The sequence below is a fragment of the Erpetoichthys calabaricus genome, chromosome 18 (genome assembly GCF_900747795.2).
Source record: "Erpetoichthys calabaricus chromosome 18, fErpCal1.3, whole genome shotgun sequence".
In the NCBI taxonomy this organism is placed as follows: Eukaryota; Metazoa; Chordata; class Cladistia; order Polypteriformes; family Polypteridae; genus Erpetoichthys; species Erpetoichthys calabaricus.
The window spans coordinates 59,853,563-59,877,256 of record NC_041411.2 but is presented as its reverse complement, the minus strand read 5'-3'; the positions used below and the strand labels follow the sequence as shown (position 1 = coordinate 59,877,256).

The 23,694-nt window shown below is 38.2% G+C and overlaps 2 protein-coding genes across 6 annotated transcripts in view; one reads left to right on the top strand and one right to left on the bottom strand.

Annotated features, from left to right (window-relative positions):
• Positions 1-23,694, bottom strand: part of fbln2 (fibulin 2) — an 890,980-nt gene that overhangs the window by 456,978 nt on the left and 410,308 nt on the right. The window lies entirely within an intron of this gene.
• wnt7aa (wingless-type MMTV integration site family, member 7Aa) overlaps positions 1-23,694 on the top strand; it is a 42,369-nt gene that overhangs the window by 7,816 nt on the left and 10,859 nt on the right. For all 4 annotated transcript variants that reach the window (XM_051921519.1, XM_051921520.1, XM_051921521.1 and 1 more), the window contains one exon: positions 19,397-19,664. In XM_051921519.1, coding sequence (XP_051777479.1) covers positions 19,397-19,664 — 268 coding nt within the window. The remainder of the gene's footprint in view (positions 1-19,396; positions 19,665-23,694) is intronic.

Below are 23,694 nucleotides of genomic sequence, written 5' to 3'. Positions count from 1 at the left end.
ATACAGAGAGAACAATCAACAGACTTCTTTTGGAAAAACAGGAGTTATTTTGCTGAAAACTTTGCTCATGGAAATGCAATGCCTTCACCCAAGGCAAATCTGAGGCAATTGTAAAGGGATTGAATCTCAGTACATTTGTATATGGTTCCTCAGATGATATTGCTGGTAAGCCTGAAAGCTTTCAAAGAGAGGAAACTGAGCCTCCTTATTGGCTAGTGGTCTTTGGCCGACTGCCACAGTTCTGCCAAGGTGCTTTAAAGGCCCCTTTTTGGAGCCAAGCCTGCTAAATTTGGGTTTTAGCATGTAAAGTTATAAATGTTGGGATAAACTTGTCTGGAAAGCTAGAAGGTACATTAAACTGAACTTCACTGCACCACCATGAGATGCTTGTTGTATTCGGAACTCAAGTGTCAGACCTTATCTTGTTTCTTTAAAGGTGAAGTTACTTCATGCATTTTGACATAATATTTTATGATAAAAACAATGCAAATGCTAATAATCCAAGCAGTTTAAATATCTTTTGTTAGTATATTATATATTTTAAAATGTTTTAGCCACCCACCACTCAGTATAAAAACCCATTCCATGTCGAAACTCATCTTGCTTAACTCACATTTTCCTTTCCATGGCTGAAATAGTCCTTGTAAAGGGAGCGTTGATATAAAAAATTTTAAGGAAAAAAGTAACTCTTAGTTCAAAATTTTCTTGAAATGTAGATGAATAAATGTAATAAATTTCAACGTACGGATGCTGATGTGAGCAATCTTTTTGAAACAGACAAAACTATTAGACTGGCCTTGGTGACCTTCTTCTTATTTCATACCTTGAAGACCATTAGTAAAAGGTTAGTAAGTGGAAAGTAAATGTCAAAAGAAAATATCTGTACTAGCAAGAAGTAGGTCTCTGTCTTTTCAAAAATGATTGTCATTTAAACATATGATGGTGACATTTGCTACTCTTCTGAGTAACATGATGAATCAGTTAGATTTTATTACATATTGGGTTGCTTTGAAATGGAGCATTTGGTAGAAAAATGCAAATGCCCATTGTAACAGTCACTCTCTGGTTAGTGTTATAATTAGGACATTACTCAAAAGGGTGAACTTTGTTTAACGCATAATGCTATATGGTGTAGTGATTTGCTTTTTCCTTTCCCCCTTTCTTTAAAATAAGACAGTTTTCGTAAAGCAGATTTATTAAAAAGTCCTGTAGAACTTTTAGAGATATTACTGTGTCAGTTGAGAAGTTGTTTGAAGTCAGATATGGGAACTGCTTCACTTGTTACCCTACTTCTTTTTCAAATGTATCGATGGCAAATGTGGCCTCAACCATGGTAGAAGGAAACCAATATAAATGGATTCCTCAAGCCATGTGTGAAAAATTCGCTGTCCATATGCATGAAACAGCACTGGCTTATTGAATCATAGCCACTGTGCAGTCAACCAGTCTTTTTTTCTTATAGCATATTGTAATAAATAAATTTTAAAAATCTGTATTGAGTTAGGGTGGCGCAGTGGTAGCACTGCTGCCTCGCAGTATGGAGACCTGGGTTTGCTTCCCGGGTCTTCCCTGCGTGGAGTTTGCATGTTCTCCCCGTGTCTGTGTGGGTTTCCTCTGTGTGCTCCGGTTTCCTCCCACAGTCCAAAGACATGCAGGTTAGGTGCATTGGCGATCCTAAATTGTCCCTAGTGTGTGCTTGGTGTGTGGGTGTGTGTGTGCCCTGCAGTGGGCTGGCACCCTGCCCGAGGTTTGTTCCTGCCTTGTGCCATGTGCTGGCTGGGATTGGCTCTAGCAGACCCCCGTGACCCTGTGTTAGGATATGGCAGGTTGGACAATGACTGACTGACTGACTGTATTGAGTTAGGCTGAATCCTAATAACTAATTTAGAGTATGTGAAAGTTGTGGTTTAGAGATATAGATGTTCTCTCTTCCCGTTGTGCATTTGGCATCCGAAAAATAAACCAATCACAAATGTGTTTTATTGTAAAAGAGACTTTCCTGGGTGTCACTTTTAGGCAAGCAATTTTATCAGTAATAGTAAGGGTGAAGCAGTGCTCTCAGAAAAAAGACACAAGAAACGTTGGGGGGGATGCCAGAAAGTGTAAGAAGGAGGGGCTGCAAGAGGGTCGATAAAACTAACATGCAGGCACACTGCTTTCCAGAGGCATGCAAAGGCTGAAGGAGTGCATCCTCCATTGAAAGAAGACTATCACTTCACTGTACTCTGTGCCACAAGTAATTCCCTGTGAGTTGCCATGGCAATTATCAGGTACATATGTACAGTCTAGCCTGTCTCCTGTCTTTAAAACAGTAAATCACTAACCTAAAAGTTAACCTTTCTTTTTCTCTTCATTACAAAAAAAGAAAATATTTCAAACAGGCAGAATATTTTCTTCTTCTGTGAGTACTTGTCTGAAAAAATTAAACAATGCCAACTGTAGAGCATTCGATGCACCCCATTGCTTAGATACCTATCAGCCATTCATGTATGCCCTCTTCACAAAGGACTTGTCCTCCCGCCGGGCTCTCTGGAGTTATGGTACTTGACCACAAATCTCCGGTTGGGTTGCCGACTCTCCCTGCTAAGCAATTCTTACCCGCACATTGTGCTGTTTTCCTGTTACTCTCAGTACCTCGTGTTCTAACAAGCAAGTATGTGTGAGACTTTGTGGTGAACCCTGCTGTAAGGCATGTTTGTGTGGAGATTCTGTTCCTTACCAGTTAAACCAAGACACAAAAGGGACTGAAACAGGACAATTGCAAGATGGTTACATTTAATAATAATAATAATAATAATAATAATTCATTACATTTATATAGCACTTTTCTCAGTACTCAAAGCGCTATCCACACAGGGAGGAATCGGGAAGCGAACCCACAATCTTCCTCAGTCTCCTTACTGCAAAGCAGCAGCACTACCACTGCGCCACCTGTGAGGAAGGAAGAACCACATTCCTAAAAATATTATTTAAAATACTATGATGGATTAAACAAATTCTTAAAGGCAAGCTACATAATACTCTTGAATACCCAAAAAGTGAAATCAATTAGTTTATTTGCATGTTACTGAGCTCCAATGAAGACTCTTACTGATTCATTTATTTTTAAAGTTGTGTTGTACACTTGCTGAAAAGTGGTTATCAACACCTTTAATCAATGGTCTATGAGAAGCTATAATTTAACTTGCACATTTGCTATGGAATATACACAGAGTCATTCTAGAGTTTCTTACATGATACTGTACATGGAAGCTGAAAAGGTGCAGGCAGTGTCACCTGGTCCTTAGAGTGTTGGACTGTAAACCAGAAGGCTGTAAGTTCAGTACCCTTCGTGGTTCACTGTCTGGACCTGACAAAATCTCTTAACCTGCCAAAGCTCACTCCATTGATACAGTATATCAAAAGCTTGTAACTACAAAATTCATTAGGGATACATGAAGTATGAAAAATTGTTAAATTAAAAGTGCCATTTAAATTTACTTGTTAATCATTCTAAACATTTTATACCCCTAAGTTCTTATGTGTGGATTTGTATTTCACCTGCTCAAAATGTTAAAACTGAATGCAGAACTCTCAAACTGACAGATATTGGTTAAAGAAGCATTCTAGGATTATTCTGGAATGACCTTGCACAGATAATGTGAGGTTAAACAGATAAAATAAAGACATTTTATGTATTACATTGATCTATGATAGGGCTAATTAATATGTATAAACATATCTTTATAAATGATAACTACTTCAGATTTAAGTCATAATTGCTAGAAAAATAAATTATAATGATGTTATAGTATCTTCACTGATTGATGCGGATATGTGATTTGTTTAGTTGTTACCACATGGGAGTGTTTTCCCCCATAACAATAAAAGACACCTTGTTATACACACACTAGTAAGGGTTGAACAAAAGAAGTAAACATAACATAAAATAAAAAGAAATCCTTTGAGTAGAGTGACTTGGCTTTTCACCAAATACAAAACTCTCCAATTTTTTCCTGGTTTTGTTACCTTCCTAAATCCTTCCATTTCCCATTGGCCTGCACTTTGTAGGTCCCAGTATGGACTAGGGGGCTTGGGCAAGTTAGATGCAGTGGAAATGGAGTGGTGGGGCTCACTTTCATGACTGGACTTGTGTTTCAGGACTCCGTAAATTCTGATGCACAGTAATACATTTTCTTATACCTTATGCTTAAAATCCAAAAAGGCAGAAGGATTGTGGTTCCCCTGTTTTACTGTCTACACTCATACATAGGCGGAGTGGTGGCTCTGAGGCTAGGGATCTGCACTGGCAATCGGAAGGTTGCTGGTTCGAATTCCGTAAATGCCAATAGGGACTCTGCTCTGTTGGGCCCTTGAGCAAGACCCTTAACCTGCAATTGCTGAGTGCTTTGAGTAGTGAGAAAAGCGCTATATAAATGCAAAGAATTATTATTATTATACTGAAAATCAAGAAGAAGGAAGCTTTTGCCATTCATTATACTGGAGGTTTCTGATCTCTCTGAACTTGCCTAAGAATACCTGCACTGCAGTGAGACACTGCAAGGGATAATGGGAGAAGATAATGTAAGTAAATAAGCTGAAGTGGTATGAATACATTGGCACCAGTCCCACTCATCAACAGCCACTGTTCCTGAAACGGGATCCCCCTCCCACCTCCCTGGATGAGTGGAAAAATAATAACAAGTCATATGTGTAATTGATGTACTTTTTCATACTTTTGAGTGCTCTGCTATAATGTTGGTATTACAACAAACACCCATCTTTCATCTGCATTAACTCAACTCTACAACTATTTCACAGATCTAAAAGGAGGCTCCAGACAGCCACAATATTATTAGTGCATTGTAGAAAACGCATTACATGTGTCAAACCAACTATGACAACAAAAAAGAAAAAGGACATAATCCACTAACTACAAAGCCTAAAATTTTTAATCAAAGTCATTCAGGAATATTGCTGACAGCATGGCTGACTACTGCAATATAGTTTACAAAAGAAGAATTTACAAATATCAATTCTTAGCTTGTTTTTTGTCTGAAGGATGTGTTTCATTTGGAGCAGTGTTTTTCCAGTTGCAAGCATTGCATAGAAGAAAGCACAACATATCAGATTAGCAGGTTATGTCTGTTTTGAATAGAACTGATATGATTTGTTATTGAAAGTATTAAACTAAATTACACATAGCAATATATGGTATGCAGAAATAGTTCCTGCTTAATGTCTGCGTAATTACTACAATAATACATTAGCAACATCTAAAATAGAGAGCAAGCAAAGATCTTTCAATAATAAGTCAAGACTCCTATACTCCTATACTATAGTAGTAGTAGTAGTAGTAGTAGTAGTAGTAGTATTGTCTAAAATGTTGAGAAACACAAGATATGTTTCGACGCAGTCTTTGATGTGTAATTCAATCATAAGAGAGGCCTGTGACCCAAGTAAATGTTACACCACGAGGTGGCTACCTCTTCTAGTGGTGAAGTCTCAGCTTCTGTATGTTCCTAAGTCAACACCTTCCAACCTGTTTCCAGTGAGACTTTAGAGTTTTCTACCTTGAGATCTCTGCAGTGTTCTGAGGGATGAGGATCTTAGACTAATCTTGTACCTAACCTCATTATTTTTTGAGCATACCATATACCTACTGTATGTTTCCTTTAAGCATCACCATGTGGAGTATACCACCTTCCTTTACCAGTGTGAACTTAGCATCCTCGCTACCAAGACTTCATCTTAGCTCCTGCTCTAGCAACAGCACTTAGTCATAATCAAATTATATTTTTTCTCAGGTGGTGTGAAGTGAATATACACAGACAGTGTTTCCAATTTTAATACATTTGCCAAAGACACATTAAAACATTTTAGACTTAAACAGCAAAGACTTGCTCAGTTATTGCACACTAAATTTCATATATTTTGCTTACAGAAATGTAGATGAGGTCTACAAGTTCTCAGCTAATCCTGAGATGATAAGCAACTGCACTATTTTTGAATGGTTACAGTAAAATATGCCTCATAGTGTGACAGAGAGGACGAGACTTGCCTTGGAATACTTACTTCTGTCAACAGTATAATGTTCTTTATTTCAGTTATTGCACCAGTCCAAGACATATATGCTCAGGGAAAAGAGACATTTTTTTTGTTATTGAATTTTTAATTTGCCTTAGTTTGAGATTAAGTTCATTACCCCAGCTTTACAACAAACATGTGGCAAGTCTGGCTTTGAGTAGGCTGAGTGAGGTGATAATAGAGTGTCGTGATGTGGAGGCTGAAATAGGTAAAAGGCTCAGCTGATGTCACCAGAAAGTACTCTCCTTTGTACTGCTCAGAGCCTGTCCATGCACAAACAGTTGATGGAGTATTTTAGCTTATGCTGATAAGTGAGGCGGCTTCTGAGCGCCCTTGTAAGTCTGATGTCCAGGTTTGTTCGCTGATCATCAGTAATTACCACAATGCAAATCTGAGAACTGAGATGGCTCGTGGTTTGAGTCCATGACAATGCACCAAGTTGAGGGGATTTTTGAAACATAGTCATGTGAGGATTACAATGGAGGCATTTCACTTTTGTGCTGCCTCTGGAATTGTAGAGAAATCTTCATTTGATAGTTTAACTGTCTTCTTCATTTGGAATATGTTCATTTATATACCATTAGTTACTGTACACATGCAGATTTTCATTAGTGGTAATCCATAATAATCCAGTCCCGGGAACAAACTACAAAACACTTTGTTAATAGACAAAAACGAATGCCAATAGATATGTCATATTATTATATATAATATATATATATAGTTATATTTAATGAGATTTTTAAAATATTTAAACATTTTAAAAAAGAACAAGATTTTTTATGTCTGCTGCTTAATAACTGTTAAATTGTTGATTGTATCAAAAATTCATTCACTCTTTCCTGAACGCTCATTTTACCACAAACAAAAAAGGTCACATTCAGTTCTTGTCTAGTGCAAATGAACAAATTGCAAGTGAACAAATTACCCATTTGTGATGAGATTCATGCTTTAGCTGGGGTAACAAAAGTATTTTAAAACAGTGTGTGTGAGAGGGAGCATACACTTCGTGGGGATCGATTTGTATTTTATGACTATGGTGCATTCAATAAGTTCTGTAACATTTCAATATTATTAGTAAACTATTAAGATAATTATTATTACTGTTTCATGAATTGTTCTTTACTGCAAAATTGCTTCTTTTTCTCTAAATCTTGCACTTAACGTCACAGTAAAATGTTGGTAGCGCTCAGTAAGGTCAGAATCACTAGCTGCAAGATACTACTGAAAAAACATACATCCTTGTGCCATGACAAGGAGATTATAAATGTCACATCCGCTTTTTATTTATTTTACACATGTGCCATATATTTTATCACTCTTCAGGGCAAAGCTGGGTAGAATAGTTCTTTATATACAGTACATATTCTGCTGAACCACACTTTGTATATCAAATTCTAACAATTCAGCAACAGTGGGAGAGTTTCTAAGGACCTCACTCATATTTCTTGTATTACTTTCTTTTTTGGACTCATTTTCAGTCTGTGGGTGCTATTACAGCTTTGTTGTTATAACGCCTCTTGCTAAGATTTATTTTTTTTCCAAATTATGTCGTTGACAAGACAACTGCTTCAGTGCTCCTGTTTTTCTAGGTGGTCAGACAGAATATTTTACATATTCTTCCAAATTAGTGTCTCTGCGAGTTTTCACAGATATGGCAAGCTTTTTCACATTATAGACAGATGATGTGTATGATGTCTATGATGACAGATGTATCGGTAAAAGCCTTGGACTCTAGTGCTACTGTGGATATTGACCACTAGACAGAACTGTCCACTTCAACCATTGAAGCCTACAGAGAGTATTACTGGGATTGATGGGTTTACAGGGGCCTTCACCTAAAACACCTTGTGTTTCTTCACCTAAACTAAATAAATGTGGAAGTGCTTACAACAGCTTATACAGGGTGTTCTCTTTTACATGTAGACTTATTTAACACAATGGTCACAACTGGATGCATATACCCAGGTAGGTTGCCAAAGGTACTGGGATAATGGCGTGTAGGGGGCACTGTTTCTCCATCCAGGAAGTTTCTAGAGGTGATGGCCCAAAATCACATTTTCTATTGAAAATTGGGCTTAACAACCACTTTACAAGAAGTGTTGCAGCATAATTTCAGAATTTGAAATTAGTAAACATTTTGTGTTTGCTTTAAGAGAGGATAAAGTGTCATTTCTCTTGAGTCAAGTATCTGTTTTGAATCTTGAAAGTCTCTAGTTAGTATAAAAGAAAGCTTTCTGTGCTGTTTTCTGCAGCTTTGTGAAATTTTTTTCCTGACAGAGCAAAACATCCAGTAACACAGAATGGAGGCAATTGAGAGAGAGAAGATATATTGTAAATCTAGCAGACCAAAGAAATAAATTAGATTGACTGCACCAGTTCACATCACATTAATGTTTTGAGACCAAAATCTAATCTGCCTGTCACTTAAAACCAATGTGCCATCAATCAAATCAAAGTGCCATGTAGAGCACACCATTTCACTATCTGGAGGGAAGATTAAAGATTTGGGAATATGTAGTCAAGGCACCCAAGAGTGAGTATTGTCTGCGCATTCAGACATAAAGAATGGCAGAAGCAGCCTGCTGAACTGTGTGGCCTCACATGGAAAACTTAAGAAAGACACGTCACCAAGTGATCTCCAAGCTGCAGTATCAAGACGCCTGCAGAACATTACTCAAATATTTTTAACATAACAAGTCTGATCAAGGTGTGGAACATTTCTTTGCCCCACAGCACTTCAGGATTTAGATCACAAATTGTATTAGCACTCAGTCATATGCCTTACATATTTTTGTTAGCAAAGCTCAGAATTCAGCACTTCTGAAAAAGCTGTCTGAGTCCAGATACTAGATGAAACTTCACAGTGGAAGACAAATATTAATTAACTCCCCTTGGACCCAAAGGAATGAAAACTCCTGTGGACATATGCCCACACTAATCTCCATCATGTCAAGAATGAGAAAGCACATAACATTTTGGGATGAGCTAAAGTACAGAAAGCCCATCACTCACTGACTTACTTTTCATATAGTTAATTGTATAAGAATACCCTACACAGCAGCACAAAGTTGGCTGTTTGTTGCACTTCTTACAAATATGACATTGGATTGATTAACCGATTAGTATCTAAATCCTTTGTAAAAAGTGAAATAAAGTATTTTTGTAATGCTGTCGGTGATGAATCAGCAGTTTATAGAGATTTATTTCTCTGTTGTCAGTCATTTCACGTCACCAAAATGGTTTAGGTTGACTGTCTGCCATCTAGCTTGAATCATTACGTATGCTGGGTCGAATGCAATACTATTTTGCACCTATAAAATATTCTGTATTTATTCAGCCAACTTTGAGAAATCCTACAAACATGGTGCTAATTAAAGACAATGGGATGAAATGTAAAGCAAAAGAGATGTTTGAATTTTCTGAAGTAGAGAATTCCTTTTTTGGTAGAGTATAGTACTTTTGATATTGTGTGTTACAGCTCATCAGTAGTAGTACTGTTAAAATTATTGTTTACCCTGATTTCCTACAATTACATTATTATTCTCTCTATTCCTATCCATTTTTTGGTTATATCCTTTAAACTATTTCATATTGCAGCATCATTATTATTTTTATGCATCTATCCATTCATTATCAAACACTCTATTTCAGTGCCGCAGAAAGCTGGAGCCTGTAATAACAGAATCAGGTCCAAGGTAGGAACCAATGCTGAATGTGATGTGAGTGTATAGCAGATCACAGTAGCACACACATCCATATGAAGCCAATCCAGGGTCACCAATCAGACTTACCCATTCCTATTTGGGATGTGGTAGGAAAACTGGGGAACCAGGGCAATAACTCATACAAATATAGAAGAAGTGTGCAAACTGTAGACACACAGGAACTATGATTTAAAGGAATACTCCACCCAAAAGCAATATTTTGTTTAAATGTTACCCTATGTGCTTTGCAGTCACAGTCAGGGAAAAAAAATAATCTCATGTTTTTATTCAGCTAGAAGGTAAGAAAGTTTATGATTCAACAGTCATGGTAGGTGACCAATGCCAGACAATAGCAACCAATATCAAAACAACCATGAAAAAAATCTCATGTTAGTCATGTCACATAATCCACATGTGAAGACCTCCATTCATTTGCTTACAATGTTCCATACCTTTATTTTTTCTGAAATATTTTTATATAAACCACTTCCAGAAAATGCTGTAGAGAATGAATAAGTAATGCGCACACACACACACACACAACTGACCTTCTGAATTGAAGACTCGTGTTTTCCTCTCATTCATTGTTCAAATGCCCTGTGTTCAGATCAGAACCACAGAATTGTGGGAATGTATTCTACTGTTAACAAAGCATACTTTTTTCTGGAAGCAAATGTTAATAATATTTTACAACATATGCATAATGTTTGTACATTTGGAGTATTCAACTGAATAATGGACATAAGATTTTGCGACACAATAACTTGAGAATTTTTTTTTCCTTTTTCTATTCACATTTTTCCCTGTTGTTTGCCATTGGTGATCATTAGGTTCCATTATACTCTATGATAAACTATTTTTCTTCATTCTGCATGAAAATAAAATTTTACTCGGCCATCACTATAATACACACAGGTTAAGTAACATTAAAAAAGGAAAACATTTTTAGGTGTAGTATTCCTTTAAAACAACAATAACAATAATTTTATTTCTTGTATAGCCCAAAATCATACAAGGAATGCTTCATTGGGCTTTAACAGAACCTGTTTTCTTGACAGCACCCCAGCCTTGACTACCTGAGAAGAGAAGAAAAAAACTTCCAAAACTTTGTAGATTGGCTGTGCAATGGGTGTCAAAAAATTAGGTAAATAGAAAAGTAAATAGAAATAGAGCAAAACAGAGCACAGCTTTAATGCTGGATTTTTAGGGTAGCAAACTAGTGAACCGTCATGCCACTCATTTTACTCTTCATTTAATTCCTATTATTATTATAGTTTTTGTTTTCATTGGTGCTATATTGTCTACCACGTGCATATACCATGTGAAACATTTTATTTTTGCTCTGTATGGAAAAAAAAAACACTTTCTTTATGTATGTATTATTTCATATAAGGAGGATGAGACAATGGAGGTCAGGGTAGTGTTGTTATCTTAACATTTTGATTTTAGATGCGGCCCCATTTGCATAAATGCCTGAATCTTCAATTTTTTCCACAGTCAAAGAATTTGCTGCTTGTTTGAAATGTGGATGATGAATTCAAATTGTTTCCTGCTTCAGAGACTACCCTTGAATCCTTGAACTCTGAACTGCAAATGGCCTTAGTTTAAAGTACCTTACCTTACTATGATTCATAACTTTAAGAAAAACATTAAAAATAAATAAATAATAAACAGGTATGGTTAATATGATCCAATGTGCTGGGTTCAAATCCTATGTCTGTATATTGTCGGTGTGGAGTCTGCATGTTCTCCCCATATTTGTGAGTACCTTTCTCCAGTTACACCAGGTTGTTCTGCCATATCTTAAAAATGTAGATTTTTGACTAACTGGAAGCTCTTGATTGACCCATTACATGACTGTGGGCATGTAAGTGTTTGTGTGTGTGTGTGTCTGCTAGGTGCTCGCTCATCGTGACACTTTACGAATAAAGGAGGGTTAGAAATGTATGTGCATGTTTTATGTATTTTATATCAATTATATACATTTTCTAAAACTACTGGACTATATAAAAAAAAAGCAATTTTAAAAGTAGGTGGAAAGATATGAAACGTATATGATAGTGAGGACTGAACTTATTAAGAACAAGAACAATTGACTTGAAAATAATAACAGCCCAAATTTAACTGACCCATTAGCATTTTAAAAGTAAACAGTACATTTTCATACAAAAACATATGTTGAGACTTTCATACAAGTATGTAAGTTCAGACTGAGCACTTTCAGTAAATGACATCTGTCCTATACTATATGTTCTTCCTATATATCCAGCCAGATGTATGATATATATTGTACTATCAAACAATTTAGTTAGTGCCTTTAAGATTATACCCAGATTCATCCCTTTTATTCAATGTTTCTGTCTCTGTTTGACACTCATCTAGTGGATTTTGACTTCAACAGTAAAGACATACAGTAACCCTGCCATTTTGCTGAGTCTCAGATCACAAGTATTCATTTCACTGAATGAGTTAAATCATGATAGACTGATAAAGGCCCTGAGTGTATCGGCTCCACTTCTTTCTAGATATGATGTCTGATTCCTGTGCTTTTTTCTTCTCCCTCTTCGGAAGATTTTGAAGTGTTTAAGGAAACTGGTTGGTGTTCTACTTGTAGATCTCAAACTCTTAAATCTCCCCCTTATCAGCCTTCAGCATAGACTTTTTTTGTTATCCAATGCAGGCAGATATAGTGTAACAGATAAAATCAGTGTGTGGCGATGTTGAAGCCAAGACAATTTGCTGGGAAAAAGAAAAACATGATCCTTAGAAGTATCAACTAAGTCTAAAGTAGACATTTCAGAGCTTTACTGACTTTTTGATGCTGTCCGCTTTCCAACAACTATCTCCTGTGGTCAAGTTTCAAGTACGCCATCTGCCTGTCATAGGAGGTGTGCTCTGTGCAGCTGTGACAGAGCTGGGAGTCTAGTGGCCTGGAGGCTTTAGATTGTTGTGACTGAGAGCGGTTTTCTCTGTGATGAAGCATGTTGCTGCTTTCTTATTAAGATAGCATCATATCTGCGAAATTGCTGCTTTCTTATTAAGATAGCATCATATCTGTGAATCAGTATGTTTACTATAACAAATAAGAACAACCTTTCTTGCTTCCTAAGGGGTCCATCCTCATTGACAGAACACCTAGAAAGCTTGGAATTGGAAGCAGAGTCCAGCACACATGTTAAATATGATCATATCCCAATGCAACAAAGGTCTCTAGCATCTTTCTTGTTAAATATCTTGTCATGAAAATGATAGTAATTCTTTTTGTTTATTTTTCACAGCATTGCAAAAATATATATATATATTTAGTGGCCTTACAGGAAATTAACCAAAGTGCATGGAGCTCCGAGACAATAGTTCTAATTAATTTGTGTGTTTCATGATTGTAAATTTGTTGTGTGTACAATGTTATTGTTATAATTAAATTACATAACAGTTAACTTTTTGTGATTTAAATTTTTATTGGAATGTGAGAAATAACAAAATGACTCATTTCAATATTTCATAATCATACAAAGGAACTCCTCACCCCGCAATGCCCACCAACCACAGACCATCTCCATCCCCTTGAATGGTGTAAACACAATAAATAAAGTGAAATGTGCCACGACCGCCTCCAGAAGGAGCAGCCGTGCAAACTGCAGAGTCAAAAGAAAGGAAAGCAAAGAGAGCTGGAGTCACCACTACTATACACTTGTCAATTGTGGAATCAGATGACCAGTTAGTAGGGGAACAGAAAGTTCCAAAAGATTATAAAAAGAGGATTTCCAGAGGTTAGGGAGAAGCGAGTCAGTGTCCTTTCATCAGGACACTACAGTCAATTTACAGTACCCAATGAGAAATGTCTACACTGAGAAGGAGCAAAGAGGCAGAATGAAAAGATCTAAGAATATAAATATGTATATGTGATATTTGAGCACAGGGTTTTAGAAAGAGAGTTTGTGACAAATGACCAGTAAGAGGTAAATGGGGACAATCCCAAAATATATGGATAAAAGGGCCAGGAACATTAAGGCAATATATGTGATTCAAAATGTCAGGATCAAGTCCCAGAAAGTCTTCATGGGATGAGATATAGGCAGTAAATAACTTTAAACTCTTTGTTGATGGGTAGGGTTTTTATAGACCCAAGAGACTGACATAAAATTAAGGTCAGAGGGCCCATGTAGAGCCAAATTGGAAAGAGGGAGTTGAAAACTTTACCTAGTGTGGTGTAAAGTGTGGGGAATGGCTTTTTGATAGGCATTAAGGAGCAGAATATAACATGCAAAGGGTGGGGAGGCGGAGTGGAGCAAAGTGAGACTCCATATGTGTTTAGGACTGATTTTAGTTGGAGATTAAAGAAGAATGAGGTTGTTGCAATGGAAAACTTAAAGTATAATGACTGGAATGTTGGGAGCCTATAGTTTTCAAAAATAACACCCAACATTTCTCTGATCTGATAGGCCTATGAGAGAAAGGGTAAGTGGCATCCATCAATTCTGAAGACTCCATTGAAAAAATAGAGGTGTCTCTAAATGGTGCCACATTCTGAGGGATTAAGGAATTATGGGGCTAATCTTAAGAAAACAGGCCTTAATTTTTGAAGAGAACGACAGGATGTGGAACTAGGTGCCATGATATTACATTCGATGGGAGGGTAACATATGTGGTTACAGGGCAAAATGAACCAGCAGTATAATGAACAAATATTAAATGCCCAATGGTAGAGATCCAGATCTGGAAGCAGTATCTTACTTCAAACCTAGGAAGAGTGTTTTACTGAGGGTCTCTTTGAATTCCAATGAAAATAGGAAAGTAAAGTCCAGTTCCTAATTCTAAAATTTAAGGGGAGGGGAAGGGTAACCAATGCATAAACAAAATTAAACAAGAAGGACAATGAAGGAGAAGTCCAAGAATACTATTTTTTTAATTTATGTAAATTTATTCTTTCATATCCCAATCCCTCTTTATCCAGTTCATGGGACTAGGCAGGGATCCACCGTGGCTGGCGTTGAAGTCCATTGTAGACGTCACTAATACTTACTTATAGAAGGACAATTTAGAGTTGCTAGCCTGGCTAATCTAAATATCTTTGGGGTATGGAAGGAAACAGGGGTCAACAGAAGAAACCCATGTGGATACAGACAGGAAGGACAAACACCACAGAAATAGTACCCTGGCTAAGACTTGACCCCAGGACTTTGGCAGTTTAATGCAACTGAGCAAACCATTTAGCCAGTCATGGAAAATGCAAATCTAATAAGTACATTTTTTATTATGATAGTTTATTGGTATTTTAATAACCTTAATTTTCATATGTCTGACAGAATAGGATTTGATTCACTGATTGTTCGATAATTTTAAAATTAGAAATTAGAACTATAAAACATTTTTAAATAAGAAATTTGGTTCAATGATAAACATTAAATCAAACCATTAGAAAATATTCTTACCTGATATTACCACTGTGAGAAGATGAAAGAATACTTATTGATAGTAGCAGATTCTTGTTATAGCTGAAAAATATACATTCGGTGTCTTTTTGAGCCTGTCCTCGAAATGTTCCCACATACACTGAAAAGCACTTCAATTTTTTTACCTCTTTTCACAAACAGAAACTTATGCTGTTAACACAGTGATGTGAATTCACAATCAAAAGTGAGTTCTGTCTGACATCAGAATCAGAATATAGGGGCTATCAAAATTCTAAGTGTTCCCAGTAGGTTCATTCTAGTGGGCTTGTATTTGAATCCCCACATTGAATTCAGTTTTTTTGATGCTTCCAAGGTTTATTTTTCTGTTTAGGTTTGTGTTACATCCATGGTGTAATAAAAATTCAAATATCTACTTCATCTAGAAGTACCTATGCATTACATTGTTTATTTCATCTAAACACACATCTATATTCATTAGCCAAATGAAGGTGTAGCCAATTATTTTATATCATGTGCCACCATCATAATCATAAGAAAAATCTTAATTTATGCCTCATGTAAAATATAAATAAAATACGTATGTTAAATTAAGTGAGGGAATTAACAGTTCAGTAAGTTAGTGAGACTAAAACTAATTCAATTAAATTTGCCAGTGTTCAGGAAATCCTATAAGTGATCAAGTGAAAGAGTAAGTGTGTAAGTGGACAGACAGTATGAGTGTGCAAGACCATAAATTGGTCAAGCATAGACAAGCTACCTATAGGCATACTGTATTACTGTATGTTCCAGAACTCTGTATTCCAGTTTTTCTCAGCAGTCTGTCACTAAACATTTGCTTCATTCCTATAGGTTTTAGATATGCTGCTTCTCTTCCTTTGTATAATGTGGAGTCATCAGTTGATTTGGACACAGAAGAGTTCAAAGACATTATATATGTTATATGTAAACATACAGTTAGGTCCATAAGTATAGGGACAGTGGCACAATTTTCATAATTTTGGCTCTATACACCACCACAATGGATTTGAAATGAAGAAATAATTACATGATTGAAGTGTATGCTTTTAGCATTAATTCAAAGGGTTTAAAATAAATATTGTATGAGCCATTTAGGAATGACAGCCATTTTTTACGTGGTCTCTCCATTTTCAGGGCCTCAACAGTATTTGGACAATTGACTGAGAACGTATTTGTAGCCAGGTGTGAGTGGGTTCCTCATTATTTCATTAACTATTAAGCCAGTAGAAGTTCTGATTCCAAGTTTTGAATTTGCATTTGGAAACTGTCGCTGTTAACTTTCAATATGAGGTCAAAGAGCTGTACATGCATGTAAAATTAGTCCATCATTAGTTTGAGAAAACAAAACAAACCCTTGAGAGAGATAGCAGAAGCATGAGGAGTGGTCAAATCAACCATCTGGTACACTCTTAAAGAAAAGGAATGCACTTGTAATCTCAGCAACATCAGAAGGCCTGGACAACCATAGAAGACAACTGTGGTGGAACATCACAGAATTCTTTTATTGATGAAGAAAAACCAATTCACAATATTTAGCCAATCCAAGAACACTCTCCGAGAGGTAGGCCTAGACTTCATGAAAGTAAAGACGGTATTTACCACAAGGTGCAAATCTTTGGTAATCCTTAAGCATAGGAAAGACAGATTAGACTTTGACAGAAAATATTTTTAAAAAACTAGTTCAGTTTTGGGGATGATGGAGTGGGTAGCGCTACCGCCTTGCAGTTAGGAGACCCGGGTTCGCTTCCTGGGTCCTCCCTGCGTGGAGTTTGCATGTTCTCCCCGTGTCTGTGTGGGTTTCCGCCGGGTGCTCCGGTTTCCTCCCACAGTCCAAAGACATGCAGGTTAAGTCAATTGGCGATCCTAAATTGTCCCTAGTGTGTGCTTGGTGCGTGGGTTTGTTTCCTGCCTTGCTCCCTGTGTTGGCTGGGATTGGCTTCAGCAGAGCCCCGTGACCCTGTAGTTAGGATATAGCGGGCTGGATAACGGATGGATGGATAGTTCAGTTTTGGAATAGTTTTCTTCAGACAAATGGAATTAATATCAATATGTGCCAGAATGATGGAAAGAGAAGAGTATGGAGAAGAGAAGGAATGACTCATGGTCTATAACATACCACATCATGTGTGAAACATGGCTGAGGCAGTGTTATGGCATGGGCATGTGTGACTGCCAATGGAAGTCAGTCACTGGTGTTTATTGATAATATGACTGCTGATAAAAGGTGCAAGATGATTTCTGAAGTGTACAGGGTTATACTATCTGCCCAGATTCAGACAAATGGATAGGACAACACTTCACACTACAGATAGACAATGAGCTAAAACATACTGTGAAAGCAAACCAAGTACTTTTCATGGCAAAGAAGTGGCATATTCTTCAATGACCAAGTCAATCAACTGACCTCAACCTATTTAGGCATGCATTTTACTTGCTGAAGACAAAAGTGATGGCAGAACGTTCAACAAACAAGCAGCAACTGAAGACAGCTGAAGTAAAGGCCTGGAAAAGTATCACTGTGGAAACTCAGCACTTGAAGAAAGCCATGGGTTCTAGACTTCAGGCAGTCATTGACTGCAAAGGATTCTCAGCCAAGTATTGAAAAAGATCATTATATTTATGATTATGTTAGTTTGTCCAAATACTTTTGAGCCCCTGAAAATGGAGAGATCATGTATAAAAATGGCTTTCGTTTCTAAATAGCTCATGTAAGGTTTTTGTTAAACTTCTTAAATTACAACTGCAAGACTATACTTCAATCACATCTTAATTGCTTCATTTCAAATGCATTGTGGTGGCGTACAGGGCCAAAATTAGGAAAATTGTGTCACTGTCCAGATGATTATGGACCTAATTGTAGTTGCATAGAGAGCAGTTTTGTGGAAGCATTATAAATTAGAATAATGCCTTAGAGGTCAAAAAATGGAAAAACTGATACTTTTGCTAAATAGAACTAAATAGATAAGTACAAGGGAGGGATGAACAAAAAGAGACATTGAGGTAGCAGATAAAAGAATCAGAAAAATTAAACCTGCAGCCCCTCTGAACTTAATCCCTGTTAGGGGTCACTGCAGCGGATCATCTAGCCCCTCTGAACTTAACACTACAGGCTTCTAACTCCTTGTCTCTCAGGAAGGCTAATTTGCCTACGTTCCCATAAAAGTAGCACCCATGACTCTCTTTTTTAACTCCTATCTTTCTCTCTCTTCCTCTTTCTACTACTGCTTTAATATTATCCCAACCAAGAGCTGTAAATCACCTCCCAGCTCCTGACTCAGTAAGCCTTAGGGCCATGGGGTGCTTTAATTTCTCTACCTCGATCACTCCTCATCAAGCCCTGGAATCACTCTTATCAGCAGGAATGAAAATACTTTTGCAACAAGCACACCAAGTTATTAATCCAAGTACCAGCCTTGGTGTCACTGCAGCTCAGACCTTCACTTTCTCCTAGCAGGGCCATGTCTCAGGACATGAGTTCAGAGTCCTAACCTCTTAAGGCCAAGGACAACATGCCTCCTTCTTTTGATCTCTCCTGGCCTCACTCTCTCTTTGCAAGTAGGATTAGACTTTCTTGGTTTCTTCTGGTTTCCTTAATTCCTAGCATCATTGGGATGCACTTTTTGTTTCCTCACAAATTGTCCTCCATTCTCCTTTTTTCTGAGTACCCCATGATTCTAGGCTTTCTGTGTCAACAAAAGGATATGACCTCCCTCTGGCAGTGACCTTACATCTTACAAATGTGACAACATATATCAGTCCTATTAGTGGGTATATATGCTTCTCTTTCCAGGGACCTTGAAGGGCCCTGTCATTGCCCAGAGGGCTGTGCCCCACTTTCCTGCCTGATCTTGTATTATCTAAGGATATCCACCAAAAAATATGAATGAGCATCTGCTTAAGGCATTTGTCTCGTACAGTAGCACCCAGCATGCAGAGATGCATACTTGTAATAATAAAATACACACAGGCTAATTTACAGTGGTGACATTTCAACCCCCATACGTTTGTACATTCATGGTTTATATGCTTAGCTGCTTTACTAGTGTTTGTGCTATGCCATCCTGCAACATCCCAAACCCGCCTGCCTCAGACAGGTTATACAGATGTTACTTCCTTAAAAATGAATGTTGCTGCATCCATTTATTGTGCCAGCTGCTACCCCAGGTTCCCTTTCTTTATAATTACAGGTAGCAGAGAGGCAGCATTCACATATGCCATCATCGCTGCTGGAGTTGCCCATGCCATCACAGCAGCGTGCACGCAGGGAAACCTGAGTGACTGTGGCTGTGACAAAGAAAAGCAAGGCTTCTACAACCAGGAGGAAGGCTGGAAGTGGGGAGGCTGCTCAGCTGATATACGTTACGGTCTGGGTTTCTCCAAAGTTTTCGTGGATGCCAGGGAGATCAAACAGAATGCAAGAACACTCATGAACCTGCACAACAATGAGGCAGGACGAAAGGTAGGTAATCTGAGAAAGAAATGTGTCTCATTCAGTCATAGGGTCATCTGGGGCCTGGTATGTGCAAGTTTGCACTCATTTCCGTAATCAGGATTTGTGTCATTTGGTTTATTTTTGAATATTACTATGAACCATGTCAATACTTATCTAGTTATAGAGAGTGAAGAGCCATGCATGACATTTTGCAGAAGCCCTCATGAAATAAGGGATATTCCAGGTGTGGGGTGAGGCTATCTGACCTTCCCTGTCTCAGTTCATGAGGGAGCTACAGAGGTGAAATTAGCAATGAAGGAGGGACGCAAAGTCACAGAAGGTAATAAAAGGGCTCGCTTATCTCATCTATTAGGCATACTTAGGACTTGCAACTGTCCAGACGTGTCCATAAGGACCATTAAAGCATTTCAAATGCCAGTAAAATGCAGAGAAATTTGATAAATATAAACAGCTTTTTCAGCACTCACCTCTTTATGAAGACTGAAATGATAACCACTTGGACCTTCAAAACATACATTCTGAAAAGTATTCCCAATATCCAATCTTTGAAAATATTGTCTGTGAGTTTTCTTCCAATTTTCTTTAAGTCTTGCATTTTTTTGGTGGCATATAACATACTTTTATTCAGGTCATGAGTTATTAGCATTCATTAGCTGTGTCCACTTTGTTCAATTTAGGGTCACTGGCACTAGTTTGGTGTCAACCACAAGACAGAAATAAACATTGACTAGGATGCCTGTCCTTTGCAAGGCACATTCCCTCACAAGTCACCTTAGTGTCTTTGATTTGCCTAAGAGCTTGGTAGGGAAACCATAGCATACAATAAAGAAAAACACACAGACACAGAGATAATGTGCAAACTTCACATTGACTTAAACCAAATAGGGATTCAAACCCAATGTGCTACAGCTGCGAGAAAGACATGCTAACTACTGTGGTACTGCATGGATCTGTGTTCCTATTTTAATTTTACAATATTTTTCTTGAGAAAAGGACCTTTAGTTAGTAATAGAAAGAATGAGATTGTGAGTACAAGTGCCGGACATGAGCTTCATTCACAGGTTTCTCCATGATTGGTTGATGATCTCAGTAATGTGGGAGCAGATCTGAACTGGAAGGATCCAGTAGAGATAGCTTGGATCTATATAGTAAAAGTGCAGCATTTGATCCCTGTCAGGAGACTTAACATCAGCCCCAGGGTGTTCCATAAGGATTTTACATGCCTGGCTGGCCTGAAATGGTCATCTGGAAAAAGAGGGTAGAAAAACAAAAACTCCAGTCAGTGTTATCCCTGGAGGAAATAAAACCTCTTGGGTCCTAGGTCAATTTTAAGAGAGAAAGTCAAAGACAAAGTCAGACACAGTCCTGGAGACATCGGCCAAGTACCCACCCCAACCCGACATAATCTTTTCATCTGATGATTCCAAAGTTCCCAGTACCTGAGATGAATTTTCCAGTTGACAGGACACTACTGGGTCCATCAAAGCAAATTTTCTTAGCTAATAATTAAGTTGTCCAAATATCTACAAAAAAGATGTAGTAGCTCTAGAGAAATTCCAGAGGAGAGCAACTGGGCTGATTCTGGGACTAGGAGGTATCAGCTGTGAGGAGAGAATGAAGGAGTTGAACCTTTTCAGTTTAAGTAAACAGAGAATAAAAGGGGATATAACTAAAATGATTACAATTATGAAAGGAATAAATACAGTAGATAATAGTTGTTACTTTAAAATAAATTCTGCAACAAGAACATAGGAACATGGTTGGAAACTTCCTAAGGACAGATTTTGCAATGTTAGAAAGTTTTACTTAATGCGAAGTACCACCAACACATGGAAAAATCAACAAGTAGTTTGGTGGAGAGTAGGACTTAATAGACCTTCAGATCTTGACTTGATATTATTATGGAAAATCTAGATGAGTAAGACTGACAAGCTGTTTGGGCTAAATGGCCTGTATTTGTCACAGTTGTTTTATATTCTAAATTTTTCTTTCTGAACTCAATCTTAAAATCACTTCCCCTTGATTTTTGCTGTTGCTCTCAAATAAATATATACTGATAATATTACTTTTGGTTTATTTTCCAATATTTCTTTTTACTCCACTTTTCTTCTTGGTTGTTTTAAGTGTAGTTCAGATTCTTGTTGATGTTAATCTCCTGTAGAGGACAAGTTCCTATAAATTAAATTTATTAATTTGCTGTTGTACCAGAGTATACTTTTATCAATCAAATTTACTACCAGTGCTGTTAGTCTCCATCACCTGCCCAGTACTGGTGAGTCATTCCAGTTGGTGCTAATAAAGGGACTGTCTTACTTTGAAATTGTACTGGGCCACAGGGATGATAGCACTTAAACATTTTGGTGAGGTTATGCCTAGACTGTTAGTGAATAGGAATTTATAGCAAAGACGCAAATTGTGCACAGAGATTGTTTGGGAAAAGGACCTAACATGCAATACTGGACAATGTCTGTGAGGTCTTGGGCATCAAGGACTTGGTCACCTGGCAGTGAAGACTTACTGTAGATGTTGTGAGAGTGATTTTGTGGTGTTAAAGACATGGAAAGGGTGAGTGAGTAGAAAATAATGATTGTGTACTTAGTTTTTTAGGACTTGAAAATTGTGAAATAAAGTTTGATTCACAGATGAGGACATGAATGGACATAATGTTTAGAGATTAAGGCCCTGAAAGTGGAAGCATCACATTTTAGATTTTAAGTATATTCTGCTTATTTTCTATGTATGCACAACTGCTGTTAATATGCAGTGACTTCTGGAACTTGCAATTTGCCCTGATTAATAAATTATCCCACTATAAACACTGTGTGTCCATGAGCAAGTAACTTCACATGCCTGTGCACCATTTGAATATCAATCCATCCATCCATCCATCCATCCATCCATCCATCCATCCATCCATCCATCCATCCTCCATCCATCCATCCATCCATCCTCTTCCGCTTATCCGAGATCAGGACACTGGGGCATCAGCTTGAGCAGAGATGCCAAGACTTCCTTCGCCCCGGCCACTTCTATTAGCTCTTCCGGGGGAATTCCTAGGCATTCCCAGGCCAGCCGAGAGACATAGTCCCTCCAGCGTGTCCTGGGTCTTCCGCGGGGCCTCCTCCCAGTTAGACATGTCCAGAACACCTCACCAGGGAGGCGTCCAGGAGGCATCCTGATCAGATGCCCAAGCCACCTCATCTGACTCCTCTCGATGCGGAGGTGCAGCAGCTCTACTCTGAGCTCCTCCTGGATGACCGAGCTTCTCACCCTATCTTTAAGGGAAAGCCCAGATACCCTGCAGAGGAAACTCATTTCAGCTGCTTGTATTCACAATCTCATTCTTTCGGTCACTACCCCATAGCTCATGACCATAGGTAAGGGTAGGAACATAGATCGGCTGGTAAACTGAGAGCTTTGCCTTTCGGCTCAGCTCCTTTTTCACCATGACAGACCGATGCAGAGCCTGCATCACTGTGGATGCCGCAGTTATCTGCCTGTCGATCTCCCGCTCTATTCTTCCCTCACTCGTGAACAAGACCCCGAGATACTTGAACTCTTCCACTTGGGGCAGGATCACGCTCCCAATCCTGAGAGGGCACTCCACCCTTTTCCGGCTGAGAACCATGGTCTTGGATTTGGAGGTGCCTATTCCCATCCCAGCCGCTTCACACTCGGCTGTGAACTGATCCAGACAGAGCTGAAGATCATGGCCTGATAAAGCAAACAGGACAACATCATCTGCAGAATGCAGTGACCCAATCCTGAGCCCACCAAACTGGACCCCCTCAACGCCCTGGCTGCAAATTAGTCCGAAAGTCGTTCTCCATGGCCTCCCCAGACTCCTCCCACGCCAGAGTTTTTGCCTCAGCAACCACCAAAGCCACATTCTGCTTGGCCTGCCAATAACTGTTAGCTGCCTCTGGAGTCCCACAGTACAAAAAGGTCCTGTAGGACTCCTTCTTCAGCTTGACGGCATCCCTCACCGCCGGTGTCCACCAACAGGTTCGTGGATTGCCACCACAACATGCACCGA